Source organism: Staurois parvus, unplaced genomic scaffold, assembly GCF_062004578.1.
Source record: "Staurois parvus isolate SC_StPar_1 unplaced genomic scaffold, SC_StPar_1.0 ptg000126l, whole genome shotgun sequence".
In the NCBI taxonomy this organism is placed as follows: Eukaryota; Metazoa; Chordata; class Amphibia; order Anura; family Ranidae; genus Staurois; species Staurois parvus.
The window spans coordinates 5,170,167-5,191,841 of NW_028317922.1; the positions used below are offsets into that span (position 1 = coordinate 5,170,167).

The 21,675-nt window shown below is 41.3% G+C and overlaps 1 protein-coding gene across 1 annotated transcript; it reads left to right on the forward strand.

The window, feature by feature from the left end:
• Positions 1-4,239: 4,239 nt before the first annotated feature.
• LOC149467036 (G protein-coupled receptor 55-like) lies at positions 4,240-9,844 on the forward strand. Its single transcript, XM_089672391.1, has 2 exons — positions 4,240-4,329; positions 7,988-9,844. The coding sequence occupies exon 2, from the start codon at positions 7,992-7,994 to the stop codon at positions 8,925-8,927; it is 936 nt and encodes a 311-aa protein (XP_089528517.1). The 5' UTR covers positions 4,240-4,329; positions 7,988-7,991; the 3' UTR covers positions 8,928-9,844.
• Positions 9,845-21,675: the final 11,831 nt, after the last annotated feature.

Below are 21,675 nucleotides of genomic sequence, written 5' to 3' on the forward strand. Positions count from 1 at the left end.
ACAAGTTTCTAACTACACTCACAAACTATGTACACAAGAGGGTGCTACATCAGCAAAACAAAGAGAAGAGGATACTTTTAACAAAAGTACATGGTACAACATACACATATCAGGAATATAAAATGTTGGGGTAACATACACTTTAATAGTTTGTTTTGTCTAGGAGAGAGGAAAACCATTTTACTTACCTGATCCTCTGCTTCCCTGGCAGATAATGCTCCCTGATGCTCCAGCAGGTCACTGAGCCTTGGCATCATCACTTCCAGTTCAGGGCTGTGGACCCTGCTTTGGTATTGACAACATCAGAACCCTAGACTGCTAGAGCATGGGGGAGAAGAAGCTGCGGGGACAGGTCTAGCATTGGGGAGGAGCGGTGGATTGGGTAAGTAAATCTTTTTTTTTTTGTTCCCCAAGACCAAAATGAGCAATGACTCTTGCAGTGCACAGTCCCACTGCAAGAAATATTTTTTTAGTTGCTTGGAATTATGTCTTAATGTTATGGGATATGATATATGCTGACTGAAATTATTGGAGATAAAAATAATGGGAAAACATAGATCATAAATAAATAATAATTTTAAATGTGAAGCCAGTGGCAGAACTACTATAGTCGCAAAGGTCAAACTTACAACTGGGCCCTGAGTTCCTCAACCATGGGGGGGCCACGACCATAGCCGCCTAGGTGCCTATTCTCAGTATTCGAACAATGTGCAGGGAGGGAGGGGGGAGGAGGGAACAAGGCAGAGGCAGACAATGGGTAGAGGGCTGGAGGAAGCTGCAAACTTTCACCCAGCTGAGTTCACTGTTTGATGTGCACTGGGCTCCACTGTTCCCCTTGTGGGGGAATCTACAGTTCATGTGGCTGCCCCTCCCTCCTCCCAACACTGCTTCAATCCCCCTGTGTGCCCCTTGCAAATCTGCCGGTTTCCCATCCTCTCCCACCTCCAGCTGCTTAGTGGACACAGTGGGATTTGGCTCAGGATGTACAGCGGGTGTGGCAAATATGTCTTTTACTAGCTCTTTTCTTTCCTAAATGAACACAGCCAGCGGTTATTCCTATATCCATTCATAACGGAAGCATAATAAACTGTTTTTTACTATGCTTTGTGAATGAACAGAAAACCGCACAGCACAGAGCACTTCCCATTTATCCACTGACCATTGCAACTGAAGAAACAGAGAAAGGGACTGGGAAATCCCTGCCCTCAGTCACTTTCTCTGTCTCAAAAAGGAGACATCAGGGGTCTAAAAAGACCCCTGATATTTCACCAAAGCCCCCAAAGGGCTGTTTAAAATATAAACACATTTCTAAAAACTGTTTTAAAAAATTATAAAATAATTATACAAAAATAAATAATTAAGGGGTTGCTCACACTTTGGTCTTTGAAGAGCTATCAGCATTTGGATTGCTTTTCAGAGAGCATTTGACAGGTGGTAAGGAGGCATTGTATTACCTCCTCATTGCCTGCTTTAACCCCTTCAACCCCACACTAGCTGTCAACAACCGTGTACATCGCTCACAATTGAAAGGTGCTTGCAGAGCATCACCATTCACCAGAACTGGCCACATTCAAAAGGGAGTTGCATTGTGAGGTGGGGGAGGTGGTGGTCGGACGGCGGGTGGAGGGTTTTGCAGTGGAAAAATACACCTTCGCCTGTGTGAACAAAAATCCTTGCACCAGCCCTGTTAAAGGTGGCAGGAAGGGGGCCTGCTGCAAAATATAGGAAAGTATCCCGACGCATTACTCAATAAAGGGACTTGTGACAGTATTAAAGCCCCCCGGGATCAAAGGGAAGGGTCCTGGGCTCAGAGGGACGAGCCCTGGGACCAGAGGTCAGGGGGGCCTTCATGATTTCTTGCACCATGGCTATGAAGGTTCTAGTTTCACCTCTGTGTGTAGCCCAGCACTTTACTAGCAGAGGAGATGTTGTTGCAGCCACCCTTTTTCTGTTGTCAACTCTGTGTGCCCACAAAGGACTTCTACTCAGACACAGTCCTAGCAGAGACTTTTACAGTGGAACAATGAAATCTTGCCTCCAACTACTAGAGGGAACTCGGGGACACATGTATTACAACAGACTCTGAGAAAGATCATGGTGGATTGTAAGACGTTTAGTTTTGCAAAAATACTGAGCTATACCACAGACAAGCTGGAAAACTACAACTCTCAAGCCAGAGATGGTACATGGGAGGGACAACAGTGATTTTCCTGGGTTGAGGAAGGAAAACTCTTTCTGTCTGTAGGGAGATTGAGAAAGACTGCAACCTACCTGAGAGCAGTAGAGGGAGATCGAACACTATTCTAGAGACCCGGTAGTGATATTGGGACCTCTGAGACCCTGTCGTACTGTTAAAGGGCCAATACTGAGGATATCAAAAGAGTGTGCAAGTGATCCCCCCTGCCTGGCTGATGAACAGAGAACTTCAGTTGACACAGGACTGGTGAGCGGCTTCTGACCAACCATAAACTACAGTTTATCAGGAGAAAGACAATTTTGCTGGCTTGGAACACTTGACTGTTTCATGCATAGGCTCTTAAAGGGACAATACCCTGAACACTCCAATGCAATGTCCTGGGCCCCACATAGCTGGCCAGCAGAGGAGTTAGCGCAGAAGTACTATTGATTATAGATATCACATTGATTACAATGTGATTACTATTGATTACAGCTGATCACCTATAGGTCCTGTCACTAGTTAGGGTTACCCATAGCAGGTGTAAGAAGGAGGTGCACTCTTGGACATTTACAGTTTGCTGCCTTTTCAGCGGTTGCATTATCACTATTTGGTGTTGTTTGATTGTGCAGTTATTCTTCTACAGCTTTAAAACGCTGTGGGATGTCTTCCAATTGTTAACCAATATTTATTACAGATACTTATATAGCACCATCAATAAAGCAGCGCTTTAAATATATATATTGTACATTCACATCAGTCCTTAACCCTCAAGGGGTGTAAAATCTAAGGTCCCTAACTTACATTTATACATACACATACTAGGGCCAATTTAGACAGGATCCAATTAACCTACCAGCATGTCTTTTGATTGTAGGAGGAAACCAGAGTACACAGAGGAAACCCATACAGGCAAAGGGAGAACATGCAAACTCCAGGCAGGTGGTGCTGTGGTTGGGATTTGAACCAATGACCCTAGTACTGCCAGGTGGACGTACTAACCATTTTGCCACTGTGCTGCCCAACCAATGTAATTAATTATTTTTCTGGTTGATTTATCATTGCACAGTTCTATTCACAATCTTCTGTGGCAATACACTTTGCCACTACTTAAACAGTTTGGTGTACTTTTTCTGATGTATATGTATTTCTGTGCTTGGAAGTACTTATGCGCACAGGTATCTGCATCTACCTCCTCATTTTAGCCAGGTATCGGAGAGAATAGAGTTGTTTGAAGAGCCATGGGCATAGGAACTGAAGACCCAGCACATCAAGTTGCTCCCTCGGGGGGTAAGGGCTATAAATGCACTATTTTAGGAACATCGATCTAGAAAATCTCAGTTCCAAGTACTACATACAAAATGCCACACATCATTTTGAAAAATATATTCAATAAAAGTGTACGTATGAACTATATAGGAGATCCATGTTTAATGGTCTTTTCTTCCTCAACCAACCATCATGTTGTCCACAGATGCCTCTCAGTAGTTGCTGAATTCCTGATCATTTGAAGATCGCATACAAAGAGCCATCAGATCAGCCATCAGAATTCAACTTTCAGACTGCAGTCAGTTAAGTAGAGGACTTCTGATGTGTAGGAATCTGTACATGCACACTACTCCTTTCTTTTGAGAATAAACCTTTTCATATATTATACATTACATATGATATCAGTCATAAAACAAAGTCCTAATGTGACCTTTTTTGGGACTGCCCAGACGCTAGCTTGTAACTCTATGCACAGCATGTACATTTTTGTATTTTTGTGGGTCTTTTTCATAACCACAGTTCTGAGGAACAGGTTTGGATGTTAAAAATGTCTGCTTTCTCTGTATAGACCTACAAATCCTTGTTAAGATCGGCATATCTACAACATCATTGCAAGGAGAAATTAGGTAAACTCTGAGGTACAGGCCAAGTCTTACATATTGAATATAAACATGTGCAATAGTTGGCTGGCATGGACCACAGTCTCTTACATACAGGGGAAGTGGTTACACATGGTGAAATATGGTATGAAATCAAGGTACACGAATACTCTCACACTTCTAACTTCAGCTGCTTTCAGCTGCTTTACACTGCTTTCCCTTAGAGCCTGTATATGTAGGTAAAAAAAACATACGTTTGACAGGAGACTCCAAAAGACAATTGATGTAAGTATATTGTTGTTTTAAAAAACTCTAAGCAGCTATCAAGAATATATTTAATCGATTATGATGGACTTTATTGCTGGCCTAAAATTATAGAAATCAGTGATTGTTTTTCAGAGGTATTTTATAGGTTGTTTACACATCCCTGTTGCCTACTAACCTACTAAATAACCATTGCTTATTATGTAGATATTTGTTTTTATGTTACACTTAGTTTATCAGTGCAAGAACTGGAGGATAATTATTGCAGAGAACATGTTAGATAACCTCACAATTTCATTATTGGTTTTATCTCCATTGTGCTATTTTTAGTGTAAATCACCATATTTAAAAAAAGACTCCTGAGCTTGTATAATAGAATGTGTTACAAAGTTCAAAAGCTCATGGAAAAAATGGAATTTACATTTATTAGTTGATTATAAAATAGACCAAGATCAACTGCTTAGAAACGTGATCAGGTGATGAGCAGCATTAGTGATGACTAACTCTTAGCAATTCTGAAACTAATTTTGGAATCATTGGAAAGGGAACATAGTCAATCCAGGAATTTTAAATGACAGTATGTCAAGTCAGAGAATAGTCGTGTTACCCTGCTGAATATAGAGTAGGTGGCCGATTTACACCTGTATTGCTGGTTGGTGATAGATGTGGATTTTCTAAATCTAACTCATCGCTACGGATGAGTGAAACTCACTGTTTTTGCTGAGTAAGTCAATTTTTTATTGAAAGTGCACAAGGTGCTTTAAATGTCTCCTGGTAGTTACAGAAACTACTTTAAACTATCCAGGACCTGTACTTGTTTAAAAATAACCATCCCACATTAGCTGGGAGCATGGTATTAAATATAGAGGAACATTAATGCAACCAAAATTCCTTCTCAAGAAATACAATCACACTTCTGAAAAATAAATACAATTATATAAGTGTTCAATATGCTGAAATTCAAGACATGTATCTCAACCTTTACCCACATAAACATTACATTAATATTGCTATACTATGTAATCATCAATTATTGATTGCAACAGTAATACATTTTGCATATTTATAGAGAGTATCCAATTTTATAATATGTGTTTTTATGGGTGAGGATTGTGTTATATGTATATGATTTCAACATGCTGAACATTAAAATTATATTTTCCAGCGATGTGGCTATTTTTCATGAAAATGCAGTTTGATTGTATCTAAATATAAATAAATGGGGTTAAGGAGATATCTGAAAGCTTTCTTATAGTTAATGGGTGTAATTAGACTTTTCTTTTACAAAAACAAACAGGGAAAAAAGGACATTTAGAGTAAGAGTACACAAATATTATGTGTATAAAGTACCTTTTTTGAGTTCTGTAAAAAAAATAATAACAATAAATTACAAAAAAAGAAAAACACAAATTAAATAAAACAGTTTGTAAAGCAACATGGAAATGTTTTCTTATGGACCCAATTGGATCTATGTGCATGTGTAGAGGCGTGTTTTTATAGCATTAGGCAGATGCGTTGTCATACATTGACATACGTTTCCTTTGTGTGTTGACATGCATTATTGACATGAATTGACATTTTCAATGTGTTTTTGAATTTAAGAGTTAATAGAGTCAATAGCCATTGACCAAGATGCTCATTATATGTGCTTTAATGTGCTGCCATCGATTTCTTTGGGCCTCACAATGCACAACAAATGGACAGGTTGTATTTTTTTTTAAATATGCACTGCAGCACAGAGATAACAGCAGACACTTCTTTTGATTATGAGGATCCTGAACACATTTGGCTTAGGTCATTGTAATCCACATCCCCTGCTGATCAGAGCAGAGTGGGCAGATGGTAGGTTTGTTTCCGCTCAGTCCATGCAGAGTGGACATGGAGAGAGCAGCCGGGTATAAATGGACTTCACTGTGCATTTACACCCCACTGCCTTTGATCTTATCCACCTACACGGAGGAGGACGGATCCCTTTCCGCTTGTAGAACGGATTGGGTCTCCATAAGGGTGAATGGACCGTCTGATCAGATCCGCCTGAAAAACTGACAAGCAGATCTAATTGAAACGGTCATGTGAAAGGGACCTTAAAGGAACCTTTCAAACAAATTTCCCTTAGCAGTCTGCATGGCAAAATGTGAAGCTAATTTAGGTGAAATTTCAGCAATCAGTAAGTTCACGGGGAAATTAATTTCTCTGACATCACTTTGTTTATGCCTACTCAAAACAGCATCTTTAAATGTGTGATTGCATAATATTTACTAGCTGTCCAAACATGCAATGTCATAAATGCCATAGTCAGCTCATTGCTCACACTGCACATAAATTACAGTTTTGTTTATCATGGTGATAAGAGGAGTCAGTAAATCAAGTGTTAACACATATGGAAATGCTAAATGAGAAAACCTGATATGGCAACTTTCCCATTTAAATAAAAGCTTGAACAGCCTTGAAGAGGGTGGACATTATTGATTTGCAGCCATTTTTAAGTGGTATTCAAGCCTAAAACTGCCCATGCATACTTCAGTTGTTTTTCATTCAGCCAGTAGAAAATAATGAATGGATTCCCCCATCCACACATTTGAGGTGGATACAGGAATCCTTCCCACTGGAACATTGTATATTGACAGCGGCTGCAGGGGAAAGGAAAGAATGTCAACTGGGCCATGAAAGCCTATGCATGACGTCACAGCTTTGGGAATTCCCAACCATTGTCAAGCACGCCAATACGTGAGGGAGCCATAGCTGCAGGATCATGTGACTGGACTGGACCGAACTGAAAAAAGGTAAGTATACAAATCCTTTTTACAAAGGGTAGGCAGAATATGTAGGAGGAGAGGGAACAATTTATGAATAGTCAGTGTTAGGCTTGAATTCCACTTTCAAGACCCTAATGATCTGCAAGTCTGTGAACAAAAATGTGAAACTTCATCTTCATCTAATTCATAAAAGTTTAATACTTTTTCTTAAACAAAACTTCAGGAATGACTGGCTATAAAATGTACCTGCACCACATACCCAATTTATATTTATATCCATGACAAATATAAGAAATGGCAGAAGGACTTTTCAGGTACCACATATAAATATGCAACGTACAGTTGAACATTTATATATAACTTAATTTGTATTTATGAAAATATATTTCATATTAAAACCATCTTAATTATAGTATGAAAGACACATAACAATAGTAACAACATTTTCATTACAGAAGATAGTAATTTCTTCAGATTATGCAATCTTTTATCCACAGACGGGGTTGATTTACTAAAACTGGAGGGTGCAAAATCTGGTGCAGCTTCTGATCCTCACCTCAGAGTTGGAATTGTCAACTATTCAGCCCAGAGAATTGTATCTTCATGCTAATATGTACAGTATATATTTACACTTGGGGTATTGGATAGGAAGGGGTTGATTTACTGGAGACTGGAGAATGCTAAATCTGGTGCAACTCTGCATAGAAACCAATCAGCTTCCAGATTTTTTTTCATCAAAGTTTAATTGAAGAAGCTGAAGTTAGAAGCTGACTGGCTACCATGCAAAACTGCACCAGATTTTGCACTCTTCAGCTTTAGTAAATTAACCCCTTCCTATCCAATACCCCAAGTGTAAATACATACATATTAAAATTTTTAAAAAAAAGGTGGTAAAAAAATGTAAAATTGTCTTGTGTTAACAGAATAATGAACATGAGTATTGACAGCTGCCCATATTTGAATACCTCTACAATACTGGACCCTATTCAGTTGGTGATCTATATTCCCACATTCATCCTGGGCTTTACGCTGAACTCATTCGCTTTGTGGATCTTCTGTTGTTCCATGAAAAAATGCACAGAAGCTTCAATATACTTGGTGAATCTGGCAATCCTGGATTTTTTTCTTGTTATGTCTTTACCCATAAAAATACATTTCTCCCAAGATAAAATCAAGGTGAGCAGTCATCTGTGTGGCTTTCTACAATCCCTCTACTTTACGAATATGTATGGCAGCATCTACACAATTATGTTCATCAGCTTGGACAGATACATAGCCATTTTGCATCCTTTCTGGACCAGGGTTTTGCGCTCACCCAAAAAGACCATAATAATATGTGTCACTATATGGGTCTTTGTGTGGAGTGTTTCCTTATTCACATTTTTTAACAAACAAAAATCAGAAAATGGTAAATGTTTTCATAACATGTCTGACAACATTTGGAGTCCTAACTTAATAATACCTCTGGAAATGTTTGGATTTGTGATTCCTATGACCATCATATTATATTGTTCTATTCAGATCATCAGGACACTACGGGTTCCCATATCTTCCTCAGTAGAGTCTGAAGAGTCCAAGGCTGTTATTGTACGAATAATCATCTGTAATCTGGTGGTGTTCGTGATTTGTTTTGGTTTTACTCATATTGGCATCTTCTTGCAGTTTCTGGCTCGAAGACAGATCATTTCAGACTGCACAGTGAGAAAACACATCAGCATATTTCTGCAGGTGGCACTCTGTATATCTAACATTAACTGCTGCCTTGATGCCCTTTGCTACTATTTTTCAGTGAAAGAATTCCGTGCCAAACTTAAGTATAAGCCAAGTGTGACACAGGTGGAAAATGTGAATACTTATGTCTGACTAAAGTATAATGACAAAGGAATTACTGTAAGATGGCTGTAAGAGTGGTGATACCATTTTTTGTAATGCATTACCATCATTGCACCTACAAGAGCCATTTCTCAAAGGCCATACTTATGAAATACAGGTAGAACTGGAACATGGGAATGACAGTGATATTTCATACATACTTTTTTTGTTTTGTTAAGCCAATTGTGACACAGGTGGAAAATGTTAACACTTATGTCTGGACCAAAGCATAACTACAAATTCTTTGTTGAGGGATGTGTTGAGTGATGAGGGTGCTCCCCCACCTTATTCTAGAGTGGTGATACCATTGTTTATAACTCAATACCATCATTACATCTACAAGAGCCGATTTCCGAGACCATACTGATGAAATAATGGTATAACTGGAACCTGTGAATGACAATGATATTTCACACATGCTTCTTGTGTTTTGTCAAGCCATTTGTGACACAGGTGGAAAGTGTTAACAGTTATGTCAGACCAAAGTATAAATACAAATTCAATGTTGAAGGATAGGGGTGCTCTCCCCCCTCCCCCATACAATTGTTTATAAAATACCATCATTGCACCTACAACCAGGGGCGGACTGACAACTCATGGGGCCCCTGGGCAATAGGGGATCATGGGGCCCCTGTGTCCTTGCCCAAACTCAAAAAAGCCTATGAAAAAGGTACCAGGGGCATCTCATGGGGCCCCCTATTGACCCCGGGCCCTCGGGCAGTGCCCGAGTTTCCAAATGGTCAGTCTGCCCCTGCCTACAACAGAAAGACCATTTCTCAAAGGCAATAATGGTAGAACTGGAACACGGGAATGACAATGATATTTCATGCAACCTTATTTTGTTTTGTCAAACAGCATATTACAAATGTATTATGTGGACAATAAAAAAGAGAATGCACTACATAAAGTGAGCCTTCGACCAAAACTTTGTTTTTGCTTTGGATGTGTTGGAGAATGGTAGACCCTTGGTCATGTTTTCATTGCTTTGTATTCTCATGGAAATTTCCCCCTATCACGTGGCCAACAAAATCTCCATTAGACTATTAGAGAGAAGAAAAAAAGTATTACTATAAATGGACTGCAACAGAGGTAGAACTTCAGTGTCCCTGTGACACATCTAAATATAACAGGAAATCTCCCCAATGGGGACACATCCAAAATGTATCAGAGATTCTAAACCATCCACGTTTTATCCAAGACTAAAAAGGTTAAACTTAATGGCAGAATGTAGTCAGATATATTTTCTGACCTGTTATTGGAATACGCAGTTTACCTACTAAAGCAAAACTAAAGCCACTGTGGGTCCATGAAGCATTTGGCACAATACATAACTGTGCCTAAGTGCCACAGACAGTGTATAAAAGGAAAAAAAATGGCTTGCAGACAGTAAAGCAGTTTTTGTTTAGTCTGCGCTCCTAACCTAATGAATAAACCATAACAGCTGTATAGAAGCTACCAATTAACCACTTGAGCTCCAGATTTACCCCCCTTAATGACCAGGCCTCTTTTTGCTACTCGGCGCTGCACTAATTCAACTGATAATTGCGCGGTCATGCAATGCTGCACCCAAACGAAATTTACGTCCTTTTTTTCACACAAATAGAGCTTTCTTTTGGTGGTATTTGACCATCTGTGCGCTTTTTATGTTTCACGCTATAAACAAAAAAAGGCCAAAAATTTTGAAAAAAAACAATATTTTTTACTTTCAGCTATAAAAAATATATAGTAAACTTAAAGTTGGTTATAAATTTAGGCCAAAATGTATTCTGCTACATGTTTTTGGTAAAAAAAAATCCCAATAAGTGTATATTGATTGCTTTGTGTGGAAGTTATAGCGTCTACAAACTATGGTATAAATACTGCAATTTACGCCATTTTTCTGCTATACAGCGCTGCACTAGTTTAACGGACAATTGCGTGGTCATGCAATACGGTACATAAATGAAATTTACATCCTTTTTTTTCCCCACAAATTGAGCTTTCCTTTGGTGGTATTTGATTGCCTGTGCAGTTTTTATTTTTTGCGCTATAAAAAAAAAGGCTGACAATTTTGAGGAAAAAAAAAACAATATTTTGGACTTTTTGCTATAAAACATGTCCAGTAAAAAAAAATGCAAAAATCAAATTTAGTCATAAATTTCTGCCAAAATGCATTCTGCGACATGTCTTTGCTAAAAAAAAAAAACAACAATACGTGTAAATTAATTGGTTTACATGAAAGTTATAGCGTTTACAAATGGTGGGAAAGATAATGGGATTTTTAGGGTTTTTTTTATACTAATAATGGCGGCGATCAGCGAATTATGGCGGTGATCAGTGACTTATGGCGGTGATCAGTGACTTATGGCAGCGACCAGCGACTTATGGCGGGACTGCGGCAGACATTCTGACATTGGGGGGTACTGACTTGGGCTCACTGACATCCCCAAAAACACTAATACAGTGATCAGTGCAAAAAAAAAACACTGACACTGTACTAATGGCACTGGGGAGGAAGGGGTTAACTTTATTTTGCAGGGAAGGGTTATCTGTGTGAGGGGGGGTGTTTTACTAGGGGGCGGGGGTGTGTGCTGCACGGGACACCGCTGATCGAGAGAGAGAAACTCTTCTTTCTCGATCAGCTCGTCCTCGAGCTGTCAGGGAAGTGACAGACAGCACAGCTACTGCAGCTGTGCTCTCTGTCACTGTTTGCCGCCGATTGCCGGGAAACAGCCGGTAAGGACCGGCTGTGACCCGGCGACTGACATCCGCGGGGGTGATCGGCGGGACAGATAGGGCGGCAGCGCGCCTTGCGCGCGCCCCCTGTTTACAAAACACATGTTTTAAAACGTGGTTTTGCCTGCCTGTGCTGCCCTGCCGCTGTATTTCAACAGTGGCAGGGCGGCAAGTGGTTAAGGAAAAAAATTGTAAACACACACAAAAATAAACCATTTGGAAACTCGTGCACTGCCCGAGGGCCCGGTGTCAGTAGGGGGCCCCATGAGATGCCCCTGGTACCTTTTTCATAGGCTTTTTTGAGTTTGGGCAAGGGCACAGGGGCCCCACGATCTCCTATTGCCCAGAGGCCCCATGAGTTGTCAGTCCGCCCCTGTATATATATATACAGTTGCAAGAAAAAGTATGTGAACCCCTTGGGATTACGTGGAGTTTTGCATGAATTGGGCATAAAATGTGCTCTGAACGTCATCTAAGTCACAACAATAGAAGAACACAGTCTGCTGAACATAATACTACACAAACATTAGATGTTGCCATGGTTTAATTGCACATAACATGTAAACATTCACAGTGCAGGGAGGAAAAAGTATGTGAACCTTTGATTTAATAACTGATTGACCCTCCTTTGGCAGGAATAACCTCAACCAAACGTTTCCTGTAGTTGCAGATCAGACCTGCACAACGATCTGGAGTAATTTTGGACCACTCCTCTTCACAAAATTGTTTCAGTGTAGAAATATTCTTGGGATGTCTGGTGTGAATCGCTCTCTTAAGGTCATGCCACAGCATTTCAATCGGGTTGAGGTCAGGACTCTGACTGGGCCACTCCAGAAGGTGTATTCTGTGCTGTGGCAGCCATTGTTTTGAAGAATTACTTGTATGCTTTGGGTCATTGTCCTGTTGCATCACCCATCCTCTGCGGAGCTTCAGTTGGCGGACAGATGGTCGTACGTTTTCCTGCAAAATGTCTTGATAAACTCTGGAATTCATTTTCCCATCAATGACAACAATCCGTCCAGGCTCTGAGGCAGCAAAGCAGCCCCAAACCATGATGCTCCCTCCGCCATGTTTTACAGTGGGGATGAGGTTTTGATGTTGGTGTGCTGTGCCTTTTTTCTCCTCACATAGTGTTGTGTGTTCTTCCCAAACAACTCAATCTTGGTTTCATCTGTCCACAGTATATTTTGCCAGTAGTGCTGTGGAACATCCAGGTGCTCTTTTGCAAACTTCAAACGTGCTACAATATTCTTTTTGGACAGCAATGGCTTCCTCCGTGGTGTCCTCCCATGTACTCCATTCTTGTTTAATGTTTTCCTTATTGTAGATGTGTCAACAAAAATGTTAGCATGTGCCAGAGATTTCTGTAGGTCTTTAGCTGACACTCTGGGATTCTTCTTTACCTCATGCAGCATTCTGCGCTGTGCTCTTGCAGTCATTTTTACAGGACGACCATGCCTAGGGAGAGTAGCAACAGTGCTAAACTTTCTCCATTTGTAGACAGTCTGTCTTACTGTGGACACATGAACATCAAGGCTTTTGGAGATACTTTTGTAACCCTTTCCAGCTTCATGCAAGTCAACAATTCTTGATCATAGGTCTTCTGAGAGCTCTTTTCTGCGAGGCATGGTTCACATCAGAGAGTGCTTCTTGAAACCAGTAAACCCAAAACAGGTGTGTGTTTTTTAAGGGCAGGACAGCTGTCAGCAACACATCCAATATCATCACACTGATTGGAGTCAAGGTTGGCTCACTCCTGGCTCCAATTAGCTCTGGGAGAAGTCATTAAGCTAGGGACTCACATACTTTTTCCTCCCTGCACTGTGAATGTTTACATGTTATGTGCAATTAAACCATGGGAACATCTAATGTTTGTGTAGTATTATGTTCAGCAGACTGTGTTCTTCTATTGTTGTGACTTAGATGACGTTCAGAGCACATTTTATGCCCAATTCATGCAAAACTCCACGTAATCCCAAGGGGTTCACATACTTTTTCTTGCAACTGTATATATATATATATATATATATATATATATATACACATACAAATACGAAGATAAAAACTAGAGAATCAAAACTGTTCAAAGCAGCTCTTCGCCCTGTACATGGCCAGATCTAGTGCTGCAGGGACACACAAATATCAGTTGTGCCCACCCAGGCAACCTGTAGACTATGTCCATCAGTTGAAGCTGTGTGCAGTGGCTGGCTGCATCTATCAAGTCTAGTGTCTGTGACAGAGCCCAGCCAGCACACTCCCTCTCCCCTTCTTTGCAGACAGGAGAGAAGAGAGAGATAAATGTGCACCACCTCCTGCCTCTCCGTCTCATGTCTGCCCCACCCACGCTGCAATTACCAGCCAAGGCTGTATTTGAGAGGATGTGTGGGTGGAAAATTTGAAGCACTGCAGCCGGCAACTACATTGTGGCTGCAAGTTTGAAGCCTCTGCCTGAGCCATCAGACCAGCCTAGGGCGAGTGACCTAAGCTCTGCACAATGCTGAATTCTCCCCATCTCCCTCCCTTCTATCCCCCCCCCCCCTTCCTGTTCATGTCCAGTTAGCACTCAGAGACAACTTTAGTACTATTGGATATGGCTGTCAATCTGCTAGTTGCCTAAACTGCTGGGGTTTTTACTCACAGGTTTGTGATGCTTCTGTTTTAACCCCTTTCTGCCCATCCCCAGCATCGCTTTAGGGGCTTGTTTACATGTGCTTTGGTCTCTGAAGAGCGATCTTCATTCAAATTGCTCTTCAGAGAGCATTTAGCAGGCAGTGAGGTGTTGTTTCACCTCCTCACCGCCTGCTTTAACCCCTAGAACACTACACTGGTGCACTGGAACCACATGCATTGCACGCAATTGTGAGGTGCTTGCAGAGGTGCTCCATTCACTTGAATAGGTCATGTTCAGCAGGCACTGTGCCCACAGAATGCAACAGAGTATATCTTTCCTGCCGCAGCCACAAAGCAAAACATCATAGTGGCATCATGTATACACCCCCAGCCCTGTGTTGCCAACCATCCATAAATTTATAGACAGTTTGTATAAAACAAGCATTTTTCTCTTGTCCATAAATGTTTACGGACAGGAGAAAAGTACCCATCAAATATCCCCTTGTCATGGGCTCTGTCCATTCACAGTACCACAGCCAGTCAATTAGAGAACTGCTGGGCTCAGCCTCAGATCGGTAGTGAGGCGGGTCTGAGTGTGACATCATGGCAGTTTTTAGGCATGGCTTATATTCATACACCCTACCAAACAAGTTGAGGCTGAGCCCAGCAGTTCATTGATTGGCTTGCTCTGGAACTGTGCATGCACAGTTTAGAGCCGAAAACAAGGGGATTATTTTTGTAACCCTTTTGCCACCAGCTGCCCGCCAGTGGTGAAGGTATGTTTAAAGGGGGCACTCTGCCAGACTCTGATGTAAGGGGGCACTCTGCCAGACTCTGATGTAAGGGGATACTCTGCCAGACTCTGATGTAAGGGGGGACTCTGATGGACTCTGATGTAAGGTCGTGGCACTCAGGGGACACTAATGTGAACATGGCACTCATCCCAACTGCTGCACTCCATGTGTTGTTTTGTTTATTACTTACACCTGACCCCTGTACTTTGTATATTATGCATTGATATACAGTAAATAGACCTGACCAAGGTGTTCATTGTCTCGACAGTTGCTGGTTTTAATGAAATTCTTCGTTATGGTAGGCTCATTACCCTTTTTCTTTTTCGTTCAACAGGAGGTTGAATGAAGAAAACCCCTAGATTCCCACATCTACACATTCAACGTGGATGAGGGAATCACTCCTGTTGAGGTATTGTGTTCTGATACCAGAGAGGCTGCTCTGCTGCCAGAATACACTGATAAGTGCTGCCAGCTATAACTGGCAGTGCTGATCATGTGGAAATTTTCATAGAGGCTGGTTGTACAAAAGTCGATTGGTACACTGCTCTACAAACTGCTGATCCCCCTCTGCTCTGCTAACCCCTATCCTCTGACCTGCTGACCCCCAGTACACTTCACTATTGATTCCCATTTTTGTACACTGCCCTGCTGACCTCATATCCTCTGCCCCCCTGACATGTTTAACTGCACCCCAACATCATACTGGCTAAATCCGGCCCTGACCTGTATATAAAAAAAATTAATTTCAGCAGCTACAAATACTGTAGCTGATGACTTTTAATAAAAGGACACTAACCAGTCTGGGGGTGCAGCACCATGTTCACCCGAACCTATTCTTTGCCGGCCTTCAGTGAGCAGCACCAGCATCTTAACTGTGGGCACCCGACTGTGACAACTTGCAGCTTCACAGCATGCACAAGCCATGATGTGCTTTGTGAATGGTCCCATAGCCTTCTGGGACCTCTGACGTGAATGGTCCCACAGTGATCTAACAGGAAGTGGGAGCAGGTACTTGTCAAAACCAAGTACCCAGGGCTGATGTTATAAACAACAGGGCCCCATACTGCCAACTTGACAAGGCCCCCCTCCCCTCAAAAAAAACAGTTTACTATGCTTCAGGTAGCAATGAAGATACCGAGTGATCAGTACTGATCACTCATTGTGTTCATTCAGGAAATGTAGGGGCTGGTAAATGTGACACTGCCACAAATAGTACTCTCCATCCTGAAACAACCTATTGTGTGCTTGCAGGGGGAAATGTATGATGCACAGGGAAGGTGATGGGTGTGGCGGGGGGGCAATTACTTGAACCGATCCCCTGTATGGCTCTCTCTGCCGCAGCTGAAAGCCAGTCAGGGAGAGGAGTAATTGCCCCCCCCACGCTGTTTCAATCACCCAATCACCTTCCCTGCCCACATGTGATTCACCCAGCTGCCTGGGCCCCCCTGCTGGCTTGGGCCCAGTACAGGAGGACTGGTGGTACCCCCTTAACCACAGCCCTGCCTGTTCCCCCAAAAAGAGCCGAATAGAGAAGAGGAGGGTGGAATTTCTACTTTAACAATGTAAACTAAAGAATTAAAACTGCTTAAAAATGTGCACAATAATGATAAGAAAATATAATTAGTAATTTATATAAACCACATAAAAATATGTAAATAAGCAAATTGATACCACAAGGCTGCTATGGGGCCGAGGGGTAAAAAGGCCCCATTAGTGGGGTTGTTGAGGCAATTTAGACATAGAAAATGTTTGTGAATATTATGAAGGTAATATCCATAACTGTCACTATAAAGAATTGCAGAGGTTGCTGTTGATACTAACCCTGTGCCCCTTGTGACATTTCCAGTCAAAAAGAGCTGACGTCAAATGTACAGGGGGAGACCTAAGAAACATTATTGCTTATCACAGTTCAGTAAGGCGATCCACCCCAAGTTTTGTGCAGGCAACCTATAGAGGTGAATGCATATACAGTGACTTAAAGGACCCATCCGCATGTCAATATCTGACAGTCGTGCAGGAGCGGATCTGCGGCCTCGAATCCAGGCAGTGTGGTTCAGGCTGTGGATCTGCTCCTACATGCCACTGTTTCTGCTTTAACCTTTATAGGCTGCCAATGACCATATGAATGAGGTCTGATGGTCACAATTATTGCTTTTACTAATTTTGTTGGGGTTTTTTTTACCTTTTTTATTAACTTCTATAACAGCTCTTTCAGTAGTTGCTTGCTTCGGTGGTGGAATGGGTTGGAGTGCTTAGAATTTACAATGAGGTCTCTGAGATCTGAGATTGGGGAGCTACTGGGGACATAGCGATTAGCTGGAAAATTAATGTTAAACGTTAATTCCCTTCATTGATGCCCCCATCTTCCCTGATAACCCCTGTTCACAGCACTGGTTCCTAGTAATGCACTTTCTATTCTGACAGCTCTCCTGCCTTGATTTATACATACTTTATGTTAACATTGGGGACAGTAGCGATATATGTTATATATTGCAGCTTACCATTAATTAGATGTGATAGACGCATTCGTTTTCTTTTTTAGGCTTTTTCCTCCTGTTTTCAACTGGCGATCTGGCCAGTAACACTCCTGTATTAGAGAGACACAACTCTGGAAGAAGGGGCACAGCAGACAGCAGCATTGTCAATCTCGAGTGTGGAGAGTGTTAGATGTATTAGCAGATTTAAATACATTAACAAACTGAAGTCAAACTCCAATTCACAGTTTAAAATCACTTACAGCAAACAGTTTTGCTCTTTTTGGGATAAAGTTTTACATGAATAAATAAACGCTAATCATTGTAACCCCCCCCCCCATCAGTGTTAAATGTCAGTGTTAAATTAGAAATCGAATGCAGCCATCACATCTAAGCTGCAATATAATAAATGTTTGCATTTGGGTTTAATGCTGCTTGAAGTCATTTGGTTGAGGGCCTAAGAAACACAATATAGTGATTTTGGGGTAACAAAATATTCATTACTGCATTTGTTTAATGGTTGAATCTGTTAATAATGAGCCTTGAAAGTAAACAATGAAGTCACGTGAATGTAATTGCATTGTAGTAATGCATTTGTAGTCAAAAATTAAAACTCTACAACAACATTGTCCCTGGTATTAACTTTTTACAGCTGTGTGCTTTGAACCAGACATATTTGCAAAATGTGCCAAATCTTCATCTCTAAAGTAACTTTTTTGTCTGAAGAATATTAACCTTTTTATGCCACCTCAAGGTATCTCTTACACTGGGCTTTAGGAGGAGGTGTGGCTTCTGTATCACATGATATCGTGATTGTCTTTCCCAGTGGAAATTCTGAAGGACCCTCTGCACACTGGTATATACCCTTTCAAGCAGACTATGCAATAAATGGGGATATTTAGTTCACACATATTGCAAAACATGCTTAAGCTGGCCAACTGCATCAAAGTAATCCCTCTATGACCAGTCCTACTCTGCCCTGCCTACGCAAATGCTACTGTGGACACAATGCTAGCATAGGGGAAAAAACACAATGGGGAGAGCTACAAGGTTCAGGTCTGGCTACTGCCCAACAATACAACAAACAAGAGATCCCTGTGCTCAAATCCCAACCGCTAGTGCATGCATTTATCTATCAGGTGCTAAAGGGGTGTAACCACATATTAACACTAGAAATTCTGAAGGACCCTCTGCACACTGGTATATACCCTTTCAAGCAGACTATGCAATAAATAGGGATATTAGTTCACACATATTGCTATACATGCTTAAGCTGGCCAACTGCATCAGTTTATAAAATAATGGCTGTGTGTTGAATTATTTTGAAGGGACAGCAAATTTACACTGTTATATTCAAATCTGTGTTTCTGCGGCGGGACTTACCCTCACTTTTTGTCCCAGTGGCAGGCAATAATAGAGGCAGGAACTTGTAGAATATCTATTTGATGGGATTAGAGACAGCAACAAAGTACATTTATTTAATGAAGTGGAGAACAGTTTATCTTCCTGTTCCAATGACACCTGAACAATTTTAGCTTTAACTCTTGTTGGCCTTGTCCTGAAACAGAAGTGATGGGAAATCTCCCCAATGGAAACACAGTTATCAATAAAAATCTGACAGGCAAAACCTATCTTCATTTTGGATAGAGTAGTTTTTTTATTGCAGTCTGTATCCCATTAGGGAGATTTCCCTTCAGTTCTTGTCCCAAAGCCACAACAGGAAGTAACATGAAATCCTTCCAAATTGAGTTGTTACCAGGATCACCCAAAATTTGGGATTTTCTTTCAATCTTGATGATATCGATAAATAGGACGAATAGAGAGGGTGAATCTCCCTAACGGTACAGATAGCATTAGAAACCTGGCATGCATTCTAATCCCTATAGCACCTTCCTCATTAGGCTGCTAAGTAAATTATGTTTCTGTCTTGTTCTGTAATTAAAAATGGAGCAGTGATTATTTAGTCTGGTCTGTTCATTCAGAGCTTTACAGACTGGGAGTTTGATTGCTTACTCCTGCCACTTTTGTAAGTTTCTAGAGTTTAGGGAAACAAAATTTTAATTTCCAGCCTAAATATTAAGCAGGGCTGGAAATTATGTAATCTCATTATGTAAGTCTGTGTCCTAAATGTGATACGTGTCACATTTAGGACACAGACTTACATAATGAGATTCAGCCATTCAGTAGAAAAGGTAACAGAAAGAACAATGAAAAATGACAGAGTTCCCATATTAGAGACATAGACGCTTCAGGACATGAGACGAGGAGAGGCTCTGACATGAGATAAACCAATGTTATTACAACATGTAAGAGTAATAAAACTTATAGAAGGTTCAGATGTATGGCTATAAGCATAGGAAGTGTCCCAAGAAGGTAGCTAGTCTAAAGTCAGTAGAAGCGATAGGCTCCTACATAATAGTTTTCTATCTGGAGCCTAGAGTAAGGCTGATAATATGTACTGTAAAGTATTTGGTATTTAGAGGAGCCAAAGTGGAAATGCAGTGAGTTGTTACAGAGTAAGAAGGAAAGGATAGTTAGCAGAGCGGGAAGAGGTAAATAAGGAGGGGGGGGAGTAACCCCCAAGGGAGAGTAAGTAAGGGGGAAGTGCCTGGGGGGAGTCTGGTTCTGCCTAAAGGCGTCGTCGGAGTTATAGCATATGTAGGTCAGATGTCAAATAAGGGAGTAGCAATGTGGTAACAAAATTAGGTGATAGAAAATTTGGCACCCAAGGGTCCCAGAGTTTCTCAAATGTGGCTACTTTATCTAGGAGCACTGCATTTATCTTAGAGAGGATCATTACTTGTGTGACCCTGTTTTCAGCCACTAGGACACAGAGTGAAGAGGTTTTCCTGGTTTTTGCTAATGTTTGTGTGGCTGCTGTTGTGAATTGAAGTAATAGCTTAAATTGTCGATGGGTGATGATCTGAGGTTTCAAGTTCAGCAAAGTCACAGTTGGGTCAGAAGTAATGGAAATGTCAAAAAGGTTGGATAGAATAGCAAAAATATCTGACCAAAAGGTCTGCACAGGAGGGCATTCCCACCAAATATTGAGGTGGGTACCTACAGAATTACAGCCTCAAAAACAGCGAGGTGAATATTGCACCAGGGATTTAGAGACCCTGGCAGGGACCAAGCACCACCTAGTAAGGATTTTATAATTGGCTTCTAAGGCAATAATGTTTTGGGTAGCAGACTTAGTAGCTTCCCATATGTGGATCCAATCTGCAGGATCTAGGGTGATTCCGAGGTTCTTCTCCCATTTAGCAACATATGGGTGGGGGTTAGTACTACTAACAGTACTAATAGCAGTTAGTACTAACTAGCTGTTGTTTGTAAAGGGTAACAATAAGTCCTCTCTTTTGTGGGTCACATTTACAGACTTGCTCAAATGTAGACAGTCGGGAGGAGGAGGGGTCTGGTGGGGTTAAGTGAGTGAGAAAATGTTTTATTTGGAGATAGCGAAAGAGTTCAGAAGATGGAATGCCAAATTGTTTGCATAAGGATGGGAACTGTAGGAATGTAGTAGAAGTGAAAAATTGGTATGCTCGGATCAGGCCTGCCAAGCAGAGAAGGAGGTGGGTGCAATCCAAGCAGGATAGAATGCCAAGTTGTGGAGAAAATAGAGTAGGTGTTTGGAAGGGGATTGCAGGTTGTAGCTTGTTTTAAGTCTGTTCAAATGGGCAAGGAAATCTCATGTCACAGGGTTAGTGAGAGGACGATGGTGGGGAGGGGTGAGTGACAAGAGGTTAGCTACTGACAGGGGGTCACAGTATACAGATTCTAATGCGACCCTTAGGAGGACCTCTTTGATGGCATAGTATTTGGGGAGTTGAGCTAGCTGTGCTGCTTGATAGTATTTTGAGATATGGGTAAGCCCAAGCTGCCCCTAAGTTTTGGAGTATAGAGCATTGACTTGGGAAGGCAGGGTTTACCTTTGTCCCAAATGAAAGTGTTCATGCAGCACTGTAAAATTCTGGGAAAATTTGCTGGCATGGTATTGAAAGGGCTTGAAAAAGATACCATATTTTTAGTAGAACAGACATATTAATGGCTGTGATGCATCCCAGCCAAGCCAGGGGCAAAGAGGACCAGGAAGACATTAGTGTTGTATGGTGGGTGAGCATGGGAGGGTAGTTGACAGCAAAT

Bases quoted from the DNA above. Each gene is read 5' to 3' on its own strand.
- LOC149467036 (XM_089672391.1), top strand. From the start codon at position 7,992: ATGAACATGAGTATTGACAGCTGCCCATATTTGAATACCTCTACAATA.